General features: G+C 47.0%; 1 protein-coding gene across 1 annotated transcript in view; it reads right to left on the bottom strand.

The window, feature by feature from the left end:
- The window catches only part of DUS4L (dihydrouridine synthase 4 like), a 290,584-nt gene that overhangs the window by 11,399 nt on the left and 256,849 nt on the right, over positions 1–22,336 (bottom strand). Inside the window, exon 6 of the mRNA XM_069629144.1 lies at positions 16,443–16,669. Coding sequence (XP_069485245.1) covers positions 16,443–16,669 — 227 coding nt within the window. The remainder of the gene's footprint in view (positions 1–16,442; positions 16,670–22,336) is intronic.

Below are 22,336 nucleotides of genomic sequence, written 5' to 3'. Positions count from 1 at the left end.
GAAGAAGCTGAAAAGGCCTTCCAAGAGCTGAAAGCGAAATTCACATCTGCACCTGTCTTAAAGCATCCACGCCCCGAACTTCCATACATAGTTGAAACTGATGCATCCAGTTTAGCCATGGGAGCTGTCCTGTCCCAGAAGGATCCTGAAACCGGTCAACTTCACCCAGTAGCATTTTGGTCCAGAAAGTTCTCGGCACCCGGGTTAAACTATGCGGTTACAGATAAAGAGTTATTAGCCATCAAATCCGTCTTCAAGGCTTGGCGGCATTATCTTCTCGGTGCCAGGCATACCATTACGGTAATCACTGAAACTTGCAGTATTTAAAAACAGCCTAGGCCCAATCGTCGCGTCAACTTCGATGGGCATTGTTCTTTGCCGAGTTCGATTTCGTGATCACTTTTCGACCAGGTTGTAAAAATGGCAAGGCAGATGCCTTATCCCGAATAGGGATGGGAGAAGCATATGCGAACCCGGAACCTGTGCCTATAATTTCAGAACAAAGAATTCTTGGCATAACCACTCTACAGACACTAGAGGATATTCAAGTAAAGATCCAACAACTCTTCGATCCAACAGCCCTGCAGGACTGGGTGAAGAAAGGCTCGGACTACTCAGTCATCAATGACCTACCTTATTATCAAGGGCGACTATTTCTACCACACAAGGAACTACATGAACTAGTCATCTCCAATTATCATGACACCCTGATGGAAGGACACCCAGGTATCGCAAAAACTGAAGCTAAAATTAAGAGACAATTCTGGTGCCCACCTGGCAAAAAGACAAAGTCATTTGTAACGTCTTGTGGCATTTGCGCCCAAAACAAAAGTCAGAAGAAAAAAACAGCTGGCCTCTCACAACCTTTGGATATTCCACCTACACCATGGCACACCTTATCGTTAGACTTTATTACAGATCTACCTCCATGTAATGGATTTAACACCATTCTAGTTATTGTGGATCTTTTTTCCAAGATGGACCACTTTATTCCTCTAAAGGGATTACCTTCTGCTTCAATTCTGGCCAAGGAGTTCCTCGAAAACATTGTTCGAATACACAGATTTCCTTCCGTATTGGTCTCTGACCGAGGTAGTCAATTCATTTCACATTTTTGGAAGAAATGTCAACTGGCGCAAATCGACGTGAGGTTATGAACAGTCACCATCCCCAGACCGATGGTCAGACGGAGAGGACCAACCAGACCCTTGAACAGTACCTACGTTGCATGCTGCACCAGACCGAAAGTAATTGGAAAGATATTTTATGGATTTCCGAGTATGCATACAATAACTCTGTACATTACAGAGTTTACGGCCGGCAGAAGCCGGCCCTAAACAACCAAAGGCTCGCTAGCCTAAGGCCCTTCCTGTCTGCCCCTCCAGCCCACTATTCCTCTGGGCAGTAGCCCTGCAGCACCCTCCCTGTGGCTCCCTCCCTCCCTGTGGCTGCGCTGCGCACCAGCGCTGCATCGGGCTGTTGGAACAGCACACATGGCTACATCGAGTTCAGCACGTCTGCCCAGCTGATCACACGAGCCACGGAGCATTGTGGCTGCCGTTACCCACCTCGCCAGTGCTGGCACCCTTGTGCCCACACCCCTGCACCTTAGGCCTCACTTTCTGGGCCACAACGAAGGAATCCTGACGAGCCATACTCCCACAAGATGGCCGTCGCACCGAATGCATTGCTAGCGTTCTCTTTGGTTGCCTAGCAACGTTTGCATATTTTACACCTACGAGGACCGGGGGTGGAAGCCGGCACTAAACAACCAAAGGCCCGCTAGCCTAAGGCCCTTCCTGTCTGCCCCTGTCCGCCATTGCGCTACGGCGCGGGATGTTGCCCTCGCCTACAGCGCCCCCATAATTCAGCTTTAAACAACGTACCTAGTGGAAAGAACACACGCGCCTGATCCCCGGGACCCTTCGGTCTACAATGCATCCAGATGCACCTCACTGAAGGCACCACAACAGATGACTCTACCTTCTTCCTTGGGGAACCGGACCCGACCACCCTCACAAGGTAACATTCAAGCCCCCTGTCACCCACATCTTTGCCAGCCACGCACGCATACCCACCTTGGCCTAAATAGCATTCAGCACGGCTGACCTGCACTCTCAAACACTCGCAGAACTACATCTTCTAACTCCCACGCACGTGGCTTGTGATCTTACCCCACCTAATGCATGGTACGGCCAGCGCACTTGCACTGCCTCAACCACCAGTAGTCTATGTCCTGACCATCCTGAAGTAGGCGGCATCCTGCACCTAGTCTGTGCACTGCCTGAGATGCTGCTTAGCTCACATGCAACATACCTATTGCTGATTTTGCACTGCCTTAGCTAAAATCGAACTTGCCTATTGCTGATCTTGCATTGTCTTAGCTAAAAATGGAACCTGCCTATTGTTGATTTTGCACTGCCTTAGCTAAAATCGAACTTGCCTATTGCTGATCTTGCATTGCCTTAGCTAAAAATTGAACCTGCCTATTGTTGATTTTGCACTGCCTTAGCAAAAATCGAACTTGCCTATTGCTGATCTTGCATTGCCTTAGCTAAAACTTGAACCTGCCTATTGTTGATTTTGCACTGCCTTAGCTAAAATCGAACTTGCCTATTGCTGATCTTGCATTGCCTTAGCTAAAAATTTAACCTGCCTATTGTTGATTCTGCACTGCCTTAGCAAAAATCAAACTTCCCTATTGCTGATTTTGCATTGCCTTAGCTAAAAATTGAACCTGCCTATTGTTGATTTTGCACTGCCGGAACCAAAAAGCACACTTGCCTATTGTTGATTTATTGTTGATGCATTGCCCTAGCTAAAAAATTGAACTGCATCTACCATGCTCCTTAGGGCGCTCCTCCTCTTATTGCTCCACTCCCTGTCATCTGGAGTAACAATCCTCCCTCGGCCACGCACACATCCGATACGGCCGACTCACCCACAGCCACCGACATTATGTCTCGCCTCAGTCTTGTATCTCAGACTTTGCACATGGCGACCTCTGCATTGACACCCACCTTAGGTCCCCAACACCTCATCACCAACCTCAATCCCTACCTCAATGACCCAGCCCTCTGGCTTGAACACTTTGCCAGCAAACCTACTCCGAACCAACCGTGCCCTTCTTCTCTTAGAAATAAAAGATTAGGCACCAGATTCCACATACGCCCTATGCGCTGCAACCATACCAAGCAATCACGACACACACTCCCGTGCCTACCAGCAGCACCCAACAACATCAAACCCCCCTCTTCAGAGGCGAAACTGCCCGTCATCAAAGGCGCCCTTATCAACGCTAGATCCCTGCCTGCCCACGCCTTAGACATAGCAGACCTTATAACATCGTCAGATCTTGACTTCATTGCCATAACTGAAACTTGGCTACATGCCGCTTCTGGTCCGTCACTGTCCCTTGCCATACCACCCGGCTTTAGCATAATGCGATGTGACCGTACCTCTGCCTCCCACTCGAGAGGTGGTGGCCTTGCCATTATGCATAAAATCACTTTGGACCTAAGAGTAATGACCAATACCAAACTCGAGTCAGCTGAACTATTATCAGTCAAACTCACACTAACACCTAACCAAACAGCCACCCTCCACTTAATCTACCGGCCCCCAGGCCCGCACCGACCTGTGTCAGCGACATATCCACCCTCCTCCTTGATAATGCCAAAACTAACTCACAAATCATCATCCTTGGCGACCTCAACTTGGGACTCGGTGACCCTAATGATCCTTCGGCACTTGATTTGGAAAACGCTCTCGCCAACTCCGGCTTCACTTTGCACATCCAAGTGCCCACGCATTCCAAAGGCAGGACCCTTGACTGGCTAGCCAGTTCTAATTGCAACATCAATGTCCTAGCCATTACCCCCTGCCTTTGGTCAGCCCACATTATCACCTTTAATATTAAAGCCACCCCCCGCATCCCGACCGTGATAGCACCTGCGCTCCCGACCAGAAATAAAAAGGACATAACCAAAGAGAAAATCCTCCCTCTACTACTCCCTAAACTTAATGTGGCCACTGACTCCTGTAACGACCCAACTGCTTTAGCTGACATCTACAACTGCAGCATGCTGACAGCTATAGATACTATGGCCCCCATCAAACTGAGGAAGGCCAAACCACGTGCAAACTTGAATTCCTGGTTCACCCCACAGCTAAGAGTACTCCGTAAATCCAAATGCTGCGCCGAAAACCGTTGGAAAAGTCACCCATCTGACGCGCATAAAGATGGTTACTTACTGGCCTGGCTTACATACAAAGCAGCCATTATAGAAGCGAAAAAAGAAGCCCTAAATAATCGCATTATGCATGCTGACTCCAACTCTAAGGAACTATTTAAGATCCTAAAGGAGCTTGAAAGCCCTGTTACCCCCCCTGACACTTGCATTAAAGACAGCAAATGGTGCGCCAATATTCAGGCAGCATTACTGAATAAAATCACCATGCTTCAATCTAAAATCACAGCCAAACAAATTAGCCTGAAATTGGACAATCACCCTCCCACTTCCGCAGGGGCCTTCTCCCCTGACGTCCCAAACTGCAAACGATTTGCCTTCTCACCGCTCACTACTGCGGAGGTAGAAAACATTATCCCGAGGATCAAACCGTCCAACTGCCAGGGCGACCCCTGCCCTGCCTCAATTATTAAGGAATCCGCCCACGATCTGGCCCCTTTTATCACATCCTTCATCAATGCATCCTTTAAAACGGGTACCGTCCCCGACAACCTCAAGGATGCTTGGGTGATCCCCTTGCTTAAAAAACCCACCCTCGACCCGAGCATACCTACCAACTACTGACCCATCACCACTGTCCCGTTCCTGTTAAAAATCCTAGACCGTGCAGCATACCTGCAAATCCAAGAGCACTTGGAAGCCAACAATCTCCTAGGCCTCAGACAATCTGGCTTCCGCCCCAGACACGAAACTGAGACAGCTCTACTAGACTTAAAATCCCAGATCGAAGTGTTAAATGACAACGGCAAACTTGCCTTGTTACTTCTACTTGACCTCTCTGGGCCTTCGATCTGGTCAATCACCAAATCCTATGCAAGCATCTTCACTCAGCCGCCCATTTTTCACCATCAGCTACGGCCTGGATCAAATCATTCTTGAGTAATAGATCTATGCGGGTCTTTTCTCAATCTGCAGCTGCAGATCCTTCCCCGATTCACTGCGGCGTCCTCCAGGGCTCTTGTGTGTCGCCAACGCTCTAACATTTTTACAAAACCACTCTTTGATGTACTGGACTATCTGGGTGTGTCCTATACGAACTGCGCGGACGACACCCAGATACTCATTCCTATCACTGGTGACTACGTGGCTGACACTAAGGCCCTGAATGAGGTCTACCTGGTCATCCAAGCCTGGATGGCGCAACACCAGTTATGTCTTAACGATGACAAGACCGAGCTCCTCATCTTGGGCACTATGCAACGTCTCAGTAAACTTGAGCCATCCTACCGATCATTTATCATTGATGGCAACACCATCCATGTTTCGAAAGACACCAAAACTCTTGGCGTCTATCTTGACGCCACTCTATCACTAACCCGACAAACAAATGCAGTCAGATCTTCCTCAGCCTACACCTGCAAACTCATTACAGCCTGCAGGCCATTTCTGACTACACCCAACACTGTCACTTTAGCCAGAACTCTCATCATGGCCAAAATTGACTATGGGAGCGGCCTCTACCTTGGAACGAGCCAAGAGAACTTGAACAAACTGCAAATTACCCAAAATAACGCTATCAGAGCAGCCCTAAACATCCCACGAAACCACCACATCTAGGAATCCAGATCCAACCTACACTGGCTACCGGTCAAACAGAGAATTTCACTGAAAGTCTTCGGCCTCACCCACAAATGCCTAGCCAACCAAGCCCCACCATACCTTTGCAGCCAGCTTTCCCGAAATGCGCCTACTCGCCCGCAAAGAACGGCTCAGACCCACTGCCTAACCATTCCCAGGTTCAAACTTCAAAAGGCGGGTGGATCCAGCTTCCCCGTCCTAGCCTCCAAGCTTTGGAATGCCCTCCCTCTCACCATCCGTTCTGAAGAAAGCTTTAGCGCCTTCAAATCTAAAACCAAATCCTGGCTCTTTAACCAGCCATGATGGCCAGACCCACTCTGGCAAACGCTTGCCCAAAGCTACGTCTGTAAATAATTATTTATTGCTTGTATGCCCTGAATACTCTGTACTGTCAACATGCTGAATATATGCAACTGTTTGCTTATGTAACCATGTCTAAGTTGCGCCCTGATGCCTCCGGGCTTGATGGTGCGCGTTACAAATAAAACAAATACAAATACAAATACATTCAGGAACCTGACAAAGCCCCTTTTATACCATATATGGACATCACCCTCGAACCTCAGAACTAGATTTGCCTCAGCATTTAGAAATGCCTGCAGATAGTCATTTGCATTCTACTATTACACAAGCCTTTAAAGAGGCAACAGAACATTTGAAACAAGCAAAAGAGAAATATAAGAAAAATGCTGATCAACATAGAAGTGAAACTCCACAATACCAGATTGGGGATCAAGTTTGGCTGGCTACAAAACACATACCTCTGAAGGGAACTCAGACTTTTAACCCTAGATATTTGGGACCTTACACTATTAAGGCCATTATCAACCCGGTAGCCGTCAAATTGGAATTACCCTCTAATATGCGCATTCATCCTGTCTTTCATGTTTCACGTTTAAAACCAGTTCAACCAGGAACAAGATGAACCAAACCACCCGACCCCATCTTGATAGATGGAGAACCTGAATTCGAGGTAAAAAATATCTTGGACTCCAAGATGGTTAAATCAAAACTTTTTTATTTAATCGATTGGAAGGGCTACGGACCACAAGAAAGGTCATGGGAGCCTAGTGACCACGTCCATGCACCTCGGTTGGTGAAAAGATTCCATCGGAACTTCCCAGACAAACCAGGGCCCAGGGGAAGAACAACTTTAGGAGGGGCCTTGGGGGAGGGGGGTGGGGAGTGCTGTCATGATGCCTACCCCCAGGCATCCAGACCAAGCCCATCAGCCCCGGGAGCAGGCATCTAGACATTTAGTAAAACCTCATCAGCCCCGGCTAGGGGCTATCTGGGTTCAGTCCTGGCCCCTTAGGCGCCAGGCTCATAGTGGAAATCAGTCCTGGCGCCTAAGGCGCCAGGCTCAGTCATTACTTACCTCAGGCAGACCATGCTGCAAATGACTCCAATCCAACATGAAGCCCGAAAGGGACTATTTTTCTACAGGGACTATTTTTTTACTCGGGTGTGGTTCTAGGGACTTCTTACCTGGGACTACTTTTGAGGCTATTTAAACCACGCCCGACCAGCAACGCACGCTTCGCGTTATTCTGCATCCAGCAGCGTAACACTCACTGTGCCTGCAGCTGCATCCAGTCTTCTGCCACGCCCTCCTCGAATCCGGAGCTCCTAAAACAAAGAGGAAAGAAAGGGACAAGGTTAGAAAACAAACTTATTTCTATTCCACACCTGATTCTGGATCCATCTCGTCTCCGGACCTGTAAAGAACATCAATTCTGCAAGTGCCGCACCTCCAGCTGCAGCGCCGCGCTATACTCACCAGTCTTCACAGCATCCTTCGGGTCGGCGCTGCCTCCATCATTTCTTCGCCGAACTTCGGCACCTAGGAGACAAAAGAAAACCACAAGGTGAGCCGAGGGAACCAACAAATATAATTCTTACCACCATAGACTTACCTGATTTACCACCAGAGGCATCCTTTTGTGACTCTCCATATTTTCAAGTGCCGCATCTGTAAAGAGACAAAACAACACGTTTTCCACATGCAACATTTACCGGACAGCGCTGGGTAATACAGACTCTTACCTGAGCGCCACCAGCTGCCACAAGAGCATCTTTTCACGAGCCAGCTGCAAGACAAGAAAGGAAGGGGGGAACAAGAGTGAACATCGGACATATTGAACTCTACAAAGTTAATACTTACTGGTCCTCACCAGGAACCTCAGAGTCAATACTTTCCGGAACTCTCCCGAGCCTTCAAACCAGTGAAGTAACTGGAATCGACGCGCCCCTGCAAATCCACGCAGGATGGAGAGCTCATCTTTCAATAATATAAGGTGAGATTGCTGTGAGGGCATTTCGCAGGTGATTAGTTGGGGAGGACTGTGGGGGTGCCATCACTTGAATCCACAAGTGGCTTAATCCATCTCTCCACTTGCAGAATATTTCTACGGGTTAAGCAGACAAGATTAGGAGGGCAGATCCAGTCAGTCATCGCTGCACTATGTTAGGGAGAATTCTCTGTTTAGGCTGAATTTCCTAACCTAGTGAGTCCCCCAGCAGCCTTGCTGGATTTTTGGGGTTTATTTTTCTCTCCTGCCAAGAGTGAGACTCTTTTACCCTCACTCTTGGGCATGATTTGAGTGTGTTTCTTTGAATCTAGATGTGTTTAATGGGCTATGGGGTCTTTTACTCCATAGGGCTTCATGTGTTTTTGTGATGTGTGTTACACAGCACCCTCAGTGCAGTGACGCAGGGGTGTCATAGTGACCCCCCAGTATAGACTCCATACCCTGGGACTGACTACTGTCTCCCAGGGCATGTAAAGTCACCATTGACTTTACTAGTCTTAAATTCTGAACAGAACCAGTACAAACCATCATATTGTGGACGTACTGGCTGGGGCAATTCAATTGCCCCGGGGTCTGTTAGTCGAGGGGGCACGTCTCTGTCCCCCCGGATCGAGTTTTGGCTGGTGGCAGTGGATACTACTGTTTATATTCAACCGCGAATATTTTCCTATGGGATTTCCCATTGTTTTAGGCTACTACCTTTATTTAATTATTTACGGTCGCCTCGAACATACCGCCGGTTTATTTAATTAATATTAATTCTCTGGTTGGTATTTCTTTCCAAAACTTGATTCTAAAATGGCGTTTGTGTTCTCTTCTGTGACTCCAACCCAAGTCGAGCCCTTTGTTCCACTTTTTGGCGGGCTTCTCCATAGAAGCCCTCCAAAGTGGTGCCACTCTGTCTGGGGTACTTAGGAGGGGTGGAGGGGAATTTAGGCACCCTGGACTGAGCTGCCTAGGCAACTCAAGTCGCACTCCGTCCTGACTGGCCCAGGTGGTGGTGGGCTCACCACTTAGCATGTTTGAGTGACAGCTAGGCTGGGTGAATGGGGGTTTTCTGCATAAAAGCAGGGCTTTGGGGACTGGAACTTCAGAAATCGCCACAGTACCTAAGAATCCAACGAGGGAGAAGCTGAGCCGACCTGCCACGACACCACCACCGGTGGAGCCCTTCTGGACCGTCTCACCACTTTTCCCAACGACAGAGGAGATCTCCCGCCGGAGAGTCTTCTTCCTTTGACTAGTGGGGATAACCAGTTTCACCGTCTTTTCGCCTTCCCGACGTACCTCGTGGCCGCCTTGCCTGTGCCAAGCACCCCGTCAACCGGGATACCACGTTTTACCACGACCGCAAACAAAGGTACCACCTTTAACCGGAAAACTCCGCGGCTGGTTTCTTCCCTGGTAGTGCAACGACCTTCATCTTTCCTCCAAGTCGAGATCTTCTCTTCCCCTGGACGACGACGCGACTTGCACCCACTGCCAGGAACAACTGCCACCGCTGGAGGATCCTTCCCACTTAAGGTACCGTGTCCCGCCAGGCTTCCCTTGCCACCGACTGTACGGGGTAGATTTAGCCCCCGGCTTTCGACCCTGGGTTAGCCTGGGACACTCTGGCTAAACTTTCCTAAGCCTCTCTAAACTCTTTTTGAACCCTCTGCAAGACTTTCAAAGCCTAGTGTAATTGTGTGATCTTGGGCGCATTTGTGCTCTGCTCTCTCGAAGAGTGGGCCCAGCCTTTGGTCTTTGGCTCACCAGTGACGTTTGCTCTTCTGCCTTGCCAACAGTGTTCCTGAATCTTAGAGTGGTGTACCTTTCCATATTCTGTCTTTTTCCCTCCCTTTCTCACAAACTTATTGGAGTGCCATCTAGTTAAGCGCTCACCTCTGTATGAAAATAAGTGGTGTTTTACTGTGACTTATCTGATATATTACAATAGTAACTGTGTTTAGAATCTTTTACAATAACAGTGCTGGAGTGTTTCAAACAGTGTGTTTTTAAATAAATAATTATATACTTTGATACCAAAGCTCTGGTCAGTGTTTGCTTGTATTATTGTGCCTGAGTGCCTATTGTGTATACTTTTCATACTGCCTAACTCTTCTTGAGGGAAGTCTGACTGCTCAGCCACAGCTACCAGGTAAATCTGGGTGGTGCAGACTGCTACCAAGTGGGTTTACTGCCAACACCCGTAGTCTTAAATCGTTTGCAGTGTTCCCTAAGGGAACTGCACAGGTTTCTGCCTAACACACTACGCATCACGTGGGTGGTTACCGCAGCTGTCCGGGTCCGACCATCGCCCCTGTGGGAGCCAGGTCAGCGTAACAACCAGTCATGATTCCAACCCACATGGCCTGAAGTTTGAAAACCCTGTTCTAGAGCAAAGCACTTTGGATGTGATATCAGAAGGGCATAGTCCACTTCTTTCAAGAGCAGGGATTGGACCAGCAAGGCAGGAGACCTTTAGTCCAATCACCTGCAGGCTTTTGCCTTTAAAAGAAGGGGTCTCCAACATTTCAAGAAGACTGAGTTGATCTTTCCAAAAGTCCTCTGTTAGTGAGGTGAAGACTGAGTATCCAAGGCAGAGGGAAGCTCTGTCTGCTAACCATCCGCAGGGACCAGTGGGGGTAAACAGCTGCCTCTATTCCAGCCACAGTGGTACCCAAGTCCTCACCATGTTGTAGGACCCCTGCAAATGTGTGCCAGCCTCCCCAGTGTTTGGGAGCCTGAGAAAAGGATTCATCTTGTCCCTGACCCCCAAGATTGGGAATCACAGCACCCGGAAATCTAAAACATCTGAAATCCTAGTGTTTTCACCATTGAACTGCTTGGAGCAGTGTTTTCTAGACCTGTCCAACACATTTGACCTACCAGGACCCTCTGATGCTGCCTTTTGCACTCTCCTGATCTTCAAATCAAAATAGTACTATTGACTATTAACTGCTCCCTTGGTCCAGTTCTGGGCTCTAGAGCCTGGTTATTCCCTTTTTGCACCCAAGAAACATATCCTTTTTAAAGAACATTGTGGTTTTGACTTGCCTTACACCCCTGATTCATTACTCAGAGTGCTGCATTGTGTTATCCTTGCTTATTCCGATGCGTACAAATATTGCGCCTTTAAAATTCAGACTGCACATTTACTGCGCAGTCGGCACTATAAAGAATTCAGACTCCCATTACTGCGACCAAGTGGAGCAGGTGTTGCAGGGGTGTCCCCCGCTCCTCTTGTTCGCTGTAATGGGAGTCGGGGTTAGCAGGGGTGTCCCCCCGCTCCTCTTAGTCGCTGTAATGGGAGTCGGGGTTAGCAGGGGTGTCCCCCCGCATACCGCTGTGGTAAGCGGGGGACAAGAAAGTAAAATAAAAAAATAGAATAAAGATAAGGACCCTGCAGCATCAGTTCAGACCAATGTAAGTGGGAGGAACTGACACCGCAGGGATAGTGGGGAGTCGGCGGAGCACACAGAAGTGTGCCGCTGTAAAGGTAAGCGGGAGTGGGTAGGGCAATACAGGCTGGGGCATGCAGGAAAAAGTAATCTATCTCATCACAATGCTGCAACGTAATTGGAGTCGACTTTTTCGTTGCCGGAGTTCCGGGTGGCGCTGTGATCACATAGATCTGCTTATTCTCTGTTCTTTCCTCAGGGGTGGGTTTTGTGTAGTGTTTTTCTATTTAGTTTTTTTGCAGATTTATTTCATTTCAGCATTAATAGCAGTGAACAAAAGCCACAGGTATCTAAGCGCTTGTTACAGTATGTGTGAGGATTTATTCTAAGAAGTGCAGAACCATGCTTAGGGTTACAGCGTACGGGTAGATCTTGAAATCATATTTTGGAAAAGCCACGCCTCATGGTATGGGGGCTACATTAGGTGTACAGTGAAGTATAAAAGATAAATGTGTATGGGTGCACAATCTGGAAGAGCCACGCCTCATGGTACGGGAGCTACAGCAGGTGTACAGGTAAGCATAACAGACAAAATTGGTAAGGGTGCACAATCAGGAAAGGTTAAGCCTCATGGTATAGGGTGCTACATCAGATGTACGGGTAAGCATGCTGCAGACAGGTAAGATTGCAAGTACAGTGCAGGGCTGAGTGAGTCAATCCAGTAGTTACAGGTAGTTTAAATGCAGCACAGTGCATGGCTGAAAGAAATGTCAAAGCCAGTAGTTCCAGGTATGTTAGATGCAGCACAGTGGAGGGCTGAGGAATGTCAAATCCAGTAGTTACAGGTAGATTACATGCAGACACAGCACAGGGCTGAAAACGGATGCTACAGGCGGGTGGCACTGCAAGGTACTGCACTGGGTTGATAGGATGGATAAAAGGGGTAGCCTGAAGTTTACACAAGACACGCAGGCTATAGGTGGCGGGGGAGGAGCCCAGAAAGGTAACACATGGTCTGTTTTTTTATTAAAGTACATCTATTTTTTATAAACCTTGATTGGACATTATTTTTATTATGGATTGTTCTACTTTGCTGTTTAGGTTGCTACTGAATCACATTCACACCCCTCTTGAGAGCATAGCCATCCCTCTGTCCACATTACCACGAAAGGCCAAGGAGGTGTATCTCTTAACTGTGCCTATTTTAATTTTGTGATTGTGTTGGCTCTTGGATTGTAGCAGTGTGAAGGCTGAGTGGGCATTTTAGCTCCTACTCATCCTTGTATGCAATTTGTCACAGTTATTGCTTTGTGAGGTTCCACTGTGTACATACAGTCTTGGCCAAAATCAGCACTGCCCAAGTTTCCTCAACACTTGCCCATAGGTCAATCTTATGGAGGGAATGTCTCGCTTAAAGTGCATTCAGCCATTGTACATTTTCCCAGAGATCGACTTCACTAGGCCAAAACGAATCATCACTCCACTCGGCCGAAATAATAAGTCACTCGCTACAGTCAAAGTGGGAGACAGTGACACAACATATAGGAGGAAAGTATGTGTTGCAGGAAGTGGAATTCGGAGAGACTGCATCAGAGGAAGTGGGCTTCGGCAAACGTGAGCAGTACCACTGTAAAAAGGCCTGGGTGGCAGGGGTACACCTGTAGTGGTCTTTAGAGGTTGGCATAGCTAATCAATCACAAACCTGCATTACTTGCTTTGAAGTTATTTACCTGAATTCTTAGAATTTCTGAGTTGGGCAAACGTGAGAGGCAGGGACATTAGGGACTCAGACCCATAATTGCAAGGCAAACAATTAACTGGTGTTACAACATGCATCAGAGGGCAATAATGTGTGCTGAAGTCTGAGACTGCCACAATGGCTACATACAAAGTCTCTTAATCCTCTGGGTGGCTACTCGAATCGATAGCTGGTATTAAGACATGTTGCTAGAACGTATGGAGAAGGAATGCATTACAACCATTAACAATGTCACAACATGATACTCAAGTATGCTGCAGATTAATTGCACAAAAAACGGTAGCAGGTGCCCCTCTCTCGAAAGAACACAGCATGATAACCCGTTCAGTGGTTTTTAACCACTGAGAGTTCGCAGCCATCTGCTTTTTGCTCACTGTACCTTTCACAGATGGGAAATATTCATTTGCATATCAGTCTTTGTCCCACCCACATGGGCAGTCCAGCACTGAAATTCTATGACAATTCCCTTCTGAACAAGTGTACTAGCAGCAACCCCATACACGTGTTTCAGCCTTGTTGGGCCTCATCAGTGAGGTGAAGCAGTGCCTCTCTGCGCAGTTTAATGGTAACATCCCTACTCAGTTGGAAAATCATTAGAAACAAGATGACTTTTTTATATAATGCTCTGCTGAAATAATGACAGCCCTACAGTAGTAAAAGTAAGAGGAGGGCTAGTGTGAGGACCTATTCAGCCCTCACGCTACTACAAACCAACAGTGAGCCCAATCATAAAGGTGAAACAAGCACAGCCAAGATATAAATCTTCATCTTTTGTGGAAACGTGGGCCGAGGGCAGGCTATAATCTTAAGTGGGTGTGGATGTGATGACAGTAGGAGCCCAAACCAACAATAGTGTAACAGTACAAATGAAAGGAATGTGCAATAATGGTTCTATAAAAACACACACAGACAAGCTTTAAACACACAAATATACAATATCGTGTCTATAAAAACATTAACTTAAACAACCCTTTTTGGTGACATTAACAGTGTCGCCAAAAAGGAAATGTCTTGATGTAAATGTGAAAATGGGTGGCTTATAAGTCACTCGAGTCTCAAAAGTGGAGTAAGGGGGCTGGGAACTCAAAAAGTACCTTAATCCGTTCTTGGGTGGCTCGTCATGTTGAACCAGTCTTTGGGATGCTGCCTTGCGGGTAAAACCAGGTTCAGAGGTGGCAATTCTTGCTGGTCCAACCAGCAAGCTGTTATCGAGTCATTCAAAGTGGAGCTCTGTGTGGTTTGAAGGCAGCGTTCAAGTGATGCAGTTCAAAGGCTCACGAGTAGCGGGGGGCGAGGTGGGTGGGGGAAGACGAAGGGTGACCCGGTTTGAGATGTTGGTAACAGCTCGGATGGGCCGATGACTGATGCAATGTTTCCAACGGTTCGGGTCGCGATCTAGGGCTGTTTGAAGCCACAAACCTGATGGTCCACTACAGCGTTCAAAGAAGTGGTGGTGCAAAGCCATCCAGCGAGCTGGTTGTTCCGAGCCGAACAGGTGACATGCTCTGCTTGGTTTGATGCAGCATTGAGCCGGTTTGATGAAAGCAGCAACAGCTGTTTCAAAGAAGGTGCGAGGTGCTAAAAGCAGCACCACGTGTTCAGTTGGTTGAAAGGCGTTAGAATGCGGTCGACTCTTATTCAACGAAGATTTGAACCTGTAGAACACAGGAATCCAGCTGCTTTGCTTCTTCTGGTGCAGCAAGTCCCAATCCAGGGGCAAAATAGTCCTTGTACTCTTCACTCCCACCCACTGAAGTTTAGCTGACACGTGCAGGGGTTCATCTCCATTGAGGAACCTGGGTACCAGTGCAGGTCTTAGTCCAACAGCAGTTCACCCGCTGTGTTCCCTGAGGATGGGTATGGAGCAGAGTTTGCCCCTTCCTTGGAAAACCAGTTTAACTTCTGGCAGAGGACTTTGGAAAGGACTGCTATCCCAACAGGATCCAAAACGAAATCATTTGTTTTCTTAATATCTCCAAAGGAATCAAAGAAAGAGTGCATGACCCCTTCCTTATAAAGGCAAATGGGCAGAAGGGATGGGTAAAAGCAAGCCTTCATTAAGGGGTAAAATCCCTGTTAAGGTAAGAAAGGACCTTTGCCTTCTTGAACAATACCCAACATGCTTTGCTTTCTAGGAGAAGAGGGGAAGGAAAGAGAAGCCCACAAACAACCAAGATGTAGGAACCCGTCCTCTATTCCTTTCTGCTCTGACTGACTAATCCCGCCCCCTTCCAAGCTTGCAGCTTCAAAGGCATTTTGGTATGCAACACCCTGGTGTGAGGCTGGCCATTTTTGTTTTAGGGTGTGCCTCTTTGAATCTTGGTTCCCTGGACTCTCCTGATGAAAGTTTCCAGAGGCGGAGACCAGTGTTACCCAACCTCACAGACGATCAATGAGGGGCTGCTTCCCTGCCTACTCTTCTGTTAGCTGCAGCAGAGAAGATACAGGCTGTCTGGAGAGAATACACATGCTGTCAGTAGCTGAGCCTGAGCTCACAATGTTGACTTGAGTATGATAACATTGGATGTGAACCATTATCCACCACACCAAAACACAGCTGTACCTCATTATTAGAGATTACATGGTCACTAGGTAATAGTTCTCATAGTTATTATGATTTTGGATCAGAGGTGCAGATTTAAAATGACATCTCTGTTTGTATTGCCTTTGCTGTCACAGCAACTATCAAACAGGGCCCACGTGACCCCTGATTCTGCTGGCTGCCACTGGAGAACAGAAGCTGCAGATCAGGACACTGATACAGCAGGGCACATGCGTTCACTATGCTTTTGGCATGGAGTTTACTGAAGGGGTTTGGAGGCCGGTTTAGTAGACCACCCTTTCAAAGGTAGAAATCGCCACATCATTTTATTATTTATTACAAATCAAAAAAGCTAGTGCTTATATACCCTTACCAGAAGGCAATTCATCACACATGCCCAGAATAGTGCTTTAATGCACCTTCATATCGCAATGGTATTTTGGCTAAGTAGCAATTACTGTAGATTAATGTTCATGTTGTTGTGCATCAAGTATCAACGTCACCAAGAATTCATCCAGTCACTGAAAATACTGTACATGCATGCTTCCTATTTTTTCACTTTCGCCTGGGATCAGGTGCTCTCAACTACTTGCTCAGTTTGAAAAAGGAGGTGCTTACCATCTGCCCCCGTCATATCACAAACATTCTCTGCTTCTTTTAAATTTCTGATGTCTCCATTTGCGACTACGGGTATGGACAGACTTTCTTTAATGATTTTAATTTCTTCATAGTGTACTGGCTGATGCCTTTCGTCTATGCTTCTGCCATGGACTGTTATCCAGGACACTCCAGCTGCCTGAGCCTTTTGACATAGATCCACTGTTCTGGTGATGTCATCATGGATCCTAAAAGGCAAACAAAAACATTCATCACTCAGCTTAGCTTTTGTGACAGCAATTTAGAACAACATGGCAAGCAAAAATAGGTTTAATGATAAATCAGTCAATTTTGTGGCAAACCAGAAGAACGAGTCAGAGCCAAGAATATCACTTCAAAGTTGTTTATTTCACTTAAAAGAAAAAGGCCTATCTGCCCCTATCGCTAAGAGGGATTTCCCTTCCTACCAAAGTAAACCAAGGGTGCTCGCCTTTAGTCAAAAACATAAAACTAGTCCTCAGTCCAAAACCTGTTAACTATCTGGCCCTGCCACTTTAAGGAATAAAACGTAAATATTAGCCAGAGTACTATGCTCTCTGCTCAGTCTTCTTTATGCTAGTTGTAGTCTGATATCTCAATTTCTTCCCGCGTCTGTGTCACAACCCCAATGTTTATTTTCACAGTTCAAAGAGAAAGATCCTCATTCTTTCTGTGGGTTCCTCAATGAAAATTCAAGTGTTTAAAAAAAACCAAAGGTCTGAAGTTCTTTAAATGGAGGAATGATTCCCTTGATCCACCTCCAAAAGTTCGGTCTCTCGTTTTCCTGTTCGGAGTGTATACAAAGGGAGTCTACCAGTTCCCCTGGTTTATCCTCTTGACTTGGATGAATCAACACTCCATGGTCCCTTTAACATATAGCTTGCAATGGTCCACTTATCTTGACAGGGCTCTCTGGACCCCTCTGGCCCTCAAACTTTCTTACCACTTGGGGCTGTCTCTTGAGCCTCTGCCAATGCCCATTACTCTGGGTTATAGGGCTCCCGTAACCCCGACAGATGTTCTGTCTCTGGGGGTCTGGCCGGCCCGTATGTGGTTTTACTCCACTGGCTTTTCTTTTCCCTTTTGAGTTTTGTGTGGCTCGCCTCCCACCTACCTGGGCAACCGTGGTACCTGGACTACCTTCGAAAGTGCTCCAGCAGAGTGGCATCTCTTTAGGACGTTTCCGACACTTGCTCTCCCAGCGTCTCCATCAGGTAAACACTGGGCTTTGTTATTCTGCCCGCTCCAGCGCTTTTTTCGAATCTCGCCCCGGCAATGGAGGATTCGTTCCTTCGTCACTCTCTGGTTTCAGTGCTGGTTTGCGGGCACCAGGTCCACCACGGCTGCACCACCAGGTACTATTGGGTTTCTCCCAGCTTTGCCTCTGCAAGATTGCACTGCTTGATGCCGGTATCTCTCTCCGACGGCTTGGTCTCTCCATGCCACAGCTAGCTCTGCAGTGCAGCACAGCTCCGCCCCTCCACAATGTTCTGTCGTCCAAGGATCGCCTCTGCGTAGGATTTCCCTCTCTACATTCATGATTGGTTGTTCTTATATTCTTGCTGTCGTACAGGGTATGTGTTGCTTCGCATCAACTGTTGTGTTTTGAGGAAGTTCCACATTACCTTGTGCTACAGCTATGGAAGCAATGTCAATATGATTTGAGATTCTATCAACATATATAAGATCAGTCTCTTCTACTGCCATATAGGCAGACAAGTTATTTCTTATAGGCAATTCCTTATAGGAATGGGAGTCCTTGATCCCTCGAGGAGAGTCACTCCCAGTTAGACCCTGCTTTCTCAACCCCAGAGGGAGAGTTTTGTTTAGCGGGCTCACCTCCCTAGCCTCAGGGGCGAAGGGATGATTTCCCCAGATTCGTGACACATCACACAATATTCATAAAACCAAAGTCACAACATATAGTTCAGTGGCTACAAATTACATAGAAAAGTGCACCACAAAGCAAATAATGCATTATGGGTGGAAGTGGATAGAGTATAGGGGTGTTTTTGTTTAGTTCATATTTGTTTTGGATAAATATGACATCTTACATAGGGAGAAGAAATTGAATTCCAGTCTAAACGTTCAATCACTTCATAGAGTAAAGCTCTATACAGTTGCTTTTTTTGGTACTTCCTTAACAACCGCCTTGCTAAGTGCTCAGATGGATTTTCAGAATCCACCTTGTGGCCATATTCTGAGAGCCACATTATTCTGGTGCAAGGGAAAATACACTTAAGTCAAGCCAAACTATCAAGGTAGATGACTGAGCTGTAAGGCTAGACAGGCAAGCGTGCAGGTGGTAGATGGTCCAGTTAAGACACACACAGAGGTCTCTTAATTTTAGTGAGACTGAACTGATAAAAGGACAGTTCTATATTAGGCCTTGGTGTCATTTAAGCAAGCTGAACAAGAGCAGGCAAAGTCAATATATAGGTGTAAGTGTTTCAAGATGGTAAGCACAGAGCAAGCAAAGTGTGTTAGGGTTTCTCTCCAAATCCCACCACCTTAGGAGAAGCCCAAGGGGTGAGGGGACCCTCGGTCATAACTCCACAGATCACAACCAGGCACAGGGAAGGTACAGTGGCATGTTTTGCTTGTTGAGCTCTATGGAAGGAGGGGAGGAGAAACAGGTGTGTAAAACCACCCACCCCCTGTACTTTGATAGCTTCAGAAACCACCCCTGGGGTTTCTGAATCCGCTAGGCTCACTTACTTCGTATCCATTTCTTTGGAGTGGGTCTAGGGGCAACTGGTGCAAAGGTCCCTTTCACCCTTAATCAGGGAGGTGGAAGGCGACCATTGTGGCAAAGACAAACAGGCAGGTCCTGCAAGGCCCCACTTCATGCTGGATAGCTGAAACTGCACAGGATAACCTCTTGCGGCACAAGATGAGAGTTTGTAGAGTCTCACATCCAAATGCAGAACTGCGACTTAAGCTAAAGGGATGCCCAGGAGGGAGCTGGTCAGTCCACATGGTGGTCCTTGGACACTTCTGACAGCTTCCAAGGGGTCGCGTCTGGTTGTTCCTACTGCTCCAGAGATTGAGGCACAGATAAAGGCCTTCAGGAGATCAGACAAAGGAGCCGAGCTTCACCAGGACTTTGCTGGAGACAATGATGGCTGGGTATAATGATGATCTACAGGTCTTCAGCAGGATCTTCTATTTGAAGGGGTCTTGGGTCCAACAACTATTTCAGGAATGGCTGCAGTCCTCATACTAAATTCGAGCTGGAGTCACCCCTGAGCCCACCAATAGCAATTTTTACCACTCTAAATGGCAGGGGCTGTTCAATCAAGGAGCGCCTCCGTCCACCACATCTGCCCAGCAATAGACACACTTGGGCCATGATGTGGCCTGGGACCAAACAGTCCCAGATCTCACATCCAGCCACAAACACAGAACGCTGCTTCACCCGGGAAAACAAAGGCTTTGCCTAGGAAAGGGCTTACCATGCATGGCATATCCGGCCCTGAGAGGGCAAGAAGAGGGCCAGAAACCAGGGACACAATGCATGGGAAGAACATTTTAGAGTATATGGTACTCTGAATGGCATTATGTGGTAAAAAACATAGCAGAAAAATATCTGCTACCAGCAGCCCGACACATTATTCAAGTAACAGATATGATATGATATGGCATTTATAACGCGCCTATACACAAGTGTTTCAAGGCGCGATATCGGCTGGTCCAGAAATGGTGTATCCATCCAGTTGTCCCAATTGTAGAGAGGTTGCACAGAAACGTTACTTAAAACAGAAGAAAAAAGGGATACAAAGTGCATGTTCCGCAACACACTGTAAAGCGATGTGTTCAGCCTAAAAGCAAGAAGGATGGGCGACCCAAGAAATGTCCTTAATAGGCCAGATTACTGCTTGTAAAATGAATCTGCTCCTGTTGCGATCCCAACTTCAGCACTCTGAAATTTGCAGAGAAGGATGCTACAATTTATTTGGAGGGGGGAAAAAGCCAAGATTCCTAAAGACACGATGCTGGGGAACGTAAAGCTTGGCGGCTTAGGAGTTCCAGACCTGATGGCAGCCCAATTGGCATACATCCAGGCGTGGCAAACAATTACTAATCGTCCCAGGTTGGTTGACCTGGAACGCTTAGCCCTCCCCCTACGCTTTCTCCCCCACATTCCTCCCTTGGCAAGGCGGCAATGGCAAGGACTACTGTTAGCTACTAAACACACCATCTCCGTCTGGGACAGAACCCTAAAACAAAAGAGGATCCCAAGAGGACTCAGTCCCTCATCCCCAGTGTTTCCTGAACCCAGCCTTCTCGCCTGGAACAGCCCCCAAAACTTCAAAAACTGGATTGCAGGGGGACTGGAGACTGTGTGGCAGCTCCTCAAAGGAGGCCAACTGCATACCTATGAACGATGCAAAGAAATCTTCCAACTGCAGAAAAAGGATAGATTTACATACTTTCAGCTAAGTCACTGGTGCTCCCACCCACAGACACGCCAAGCAGCAACTCGCCCTCCCACAGCTATAGAACTAACTATAGAACTAACTCTCAAGGAACTACCAATCTGGGGCAAGATCTCTGTGCTATCCAAGCGCCTCCAGAAGGTCTTTCTTATATCAAAATCTCAATCCATGGCACAATAGGAAGCAGACCTGGGCCACCCTATAGAGGACCAATCGTGGGTGGACATCTGGACCCACGCTCCAAAAGTCCAAAGCTTCTGGAGACAGTGCTTAGCGACCATCGCTGAAATCATGCAAACAAGACTCCCCTTGGACTCCGAACCCATTCTCTTGGGCGTCCCGGTCCCCGGGACCTACCCAAGAACAGGACCCAAAGCCAAACTGTTGTCCCAATGCCTACTGGCAGGTAGAATCGTAGTGGCCCGCACATGGAAATCTGCAAAGGGTCCGCTCCTGCCCCTCTGGTGGGTGAAACTATGGGATGTGCTAATCGCAGAAAAGGTGACGTCAGCCAGAGCAGGTCTCCTACATCGTTTCCGGAACATTTGGAACCCTGTTCTTGACTTTGGCAGACCCCACCCCATTGTACAACAATATTTACACTGGGGGTTCATAGGTACTCAATATGACCATACAATATTGAAAAAAAAGTATTTGTTACCTTTTTTCTTATTCTCATTTGGACTAGTTTGACGTCACCACAATGTGGGAAATACTACATTTATTTCGTATCATGTTTTAATGATTTTTCTGTTTTCCCTTTCAAACTTTGCAAAAAATGTTTTGTCTTGCTTCATTGTACTTTGATTTTTCAATATATGTTTAGAAGGAACTTTTTAAGTATGCATAACATGTTTTATTGACTGTATATGCCCTTATGGTTCTGGGCGTTGATTTCACTTGATGCACAAATTTTCAATATAAAGTCTTGTTTCAAATTCACACAAACCTGAATGATTCTCTTTGATGTTCTGGATTGTGATGTATACAAATTATATGTAGATGTAACTTCCCTAATGGGTTATATAGGTTTGGACCAGAGGTAGCACTTTAATTCATTTACACCTCCCTGTAGGCCAATCCATACACGTAACAGTACCTTGTGTTAAATACTTGACTTTGATCGAGACTTCCCAGCCCTGACTTATAAACACCAGCTGGCTAAGGAGGGTCCTGGAGAATGGGGATGCCCCACAGGAACAGGAATAAAGAGGGGGAACCTTCGAGAGGACCGACAAGCTCAAGGAGGGCGGGGAGAGAGAAAAGACATGTCTTTACTGTGATGCATAACAGGTATTGATAAAAGTTTGTATCGTTATTACCCTGCCTTGTTCAAAAACAAACACTTTTTTAAAAAAAAGGAATTTCAGAAGGTGGAAGTGGGGGTGCTGAGGGGGACTGAACGGTCTCCCCAAAATAGATGACCAAAGCAAGGTA

The sequence above is a fragment of the Ambystoma mexicanum genome, chromosome 12 (genome assembly GCF_040938575.1).
Source record: "Ambystoma mexicanum isolate Mex_15411 chromosome 12, UKY_AmexF1_1, whole genome shotgun sequence".
In the NCBI taxonomy this organism is placed as follows: domain Eukaryota; kingdom Metazoa; phylum Chordata; class Amphibia; order Caudata; family Ambystomatidae; genus Ambystoma; species Ambystoma mexicanum.
Note: the sequence above shows the minus strand (reverse complement) of the source record. Positions and strands in the feature narration are given on the sequence as shown.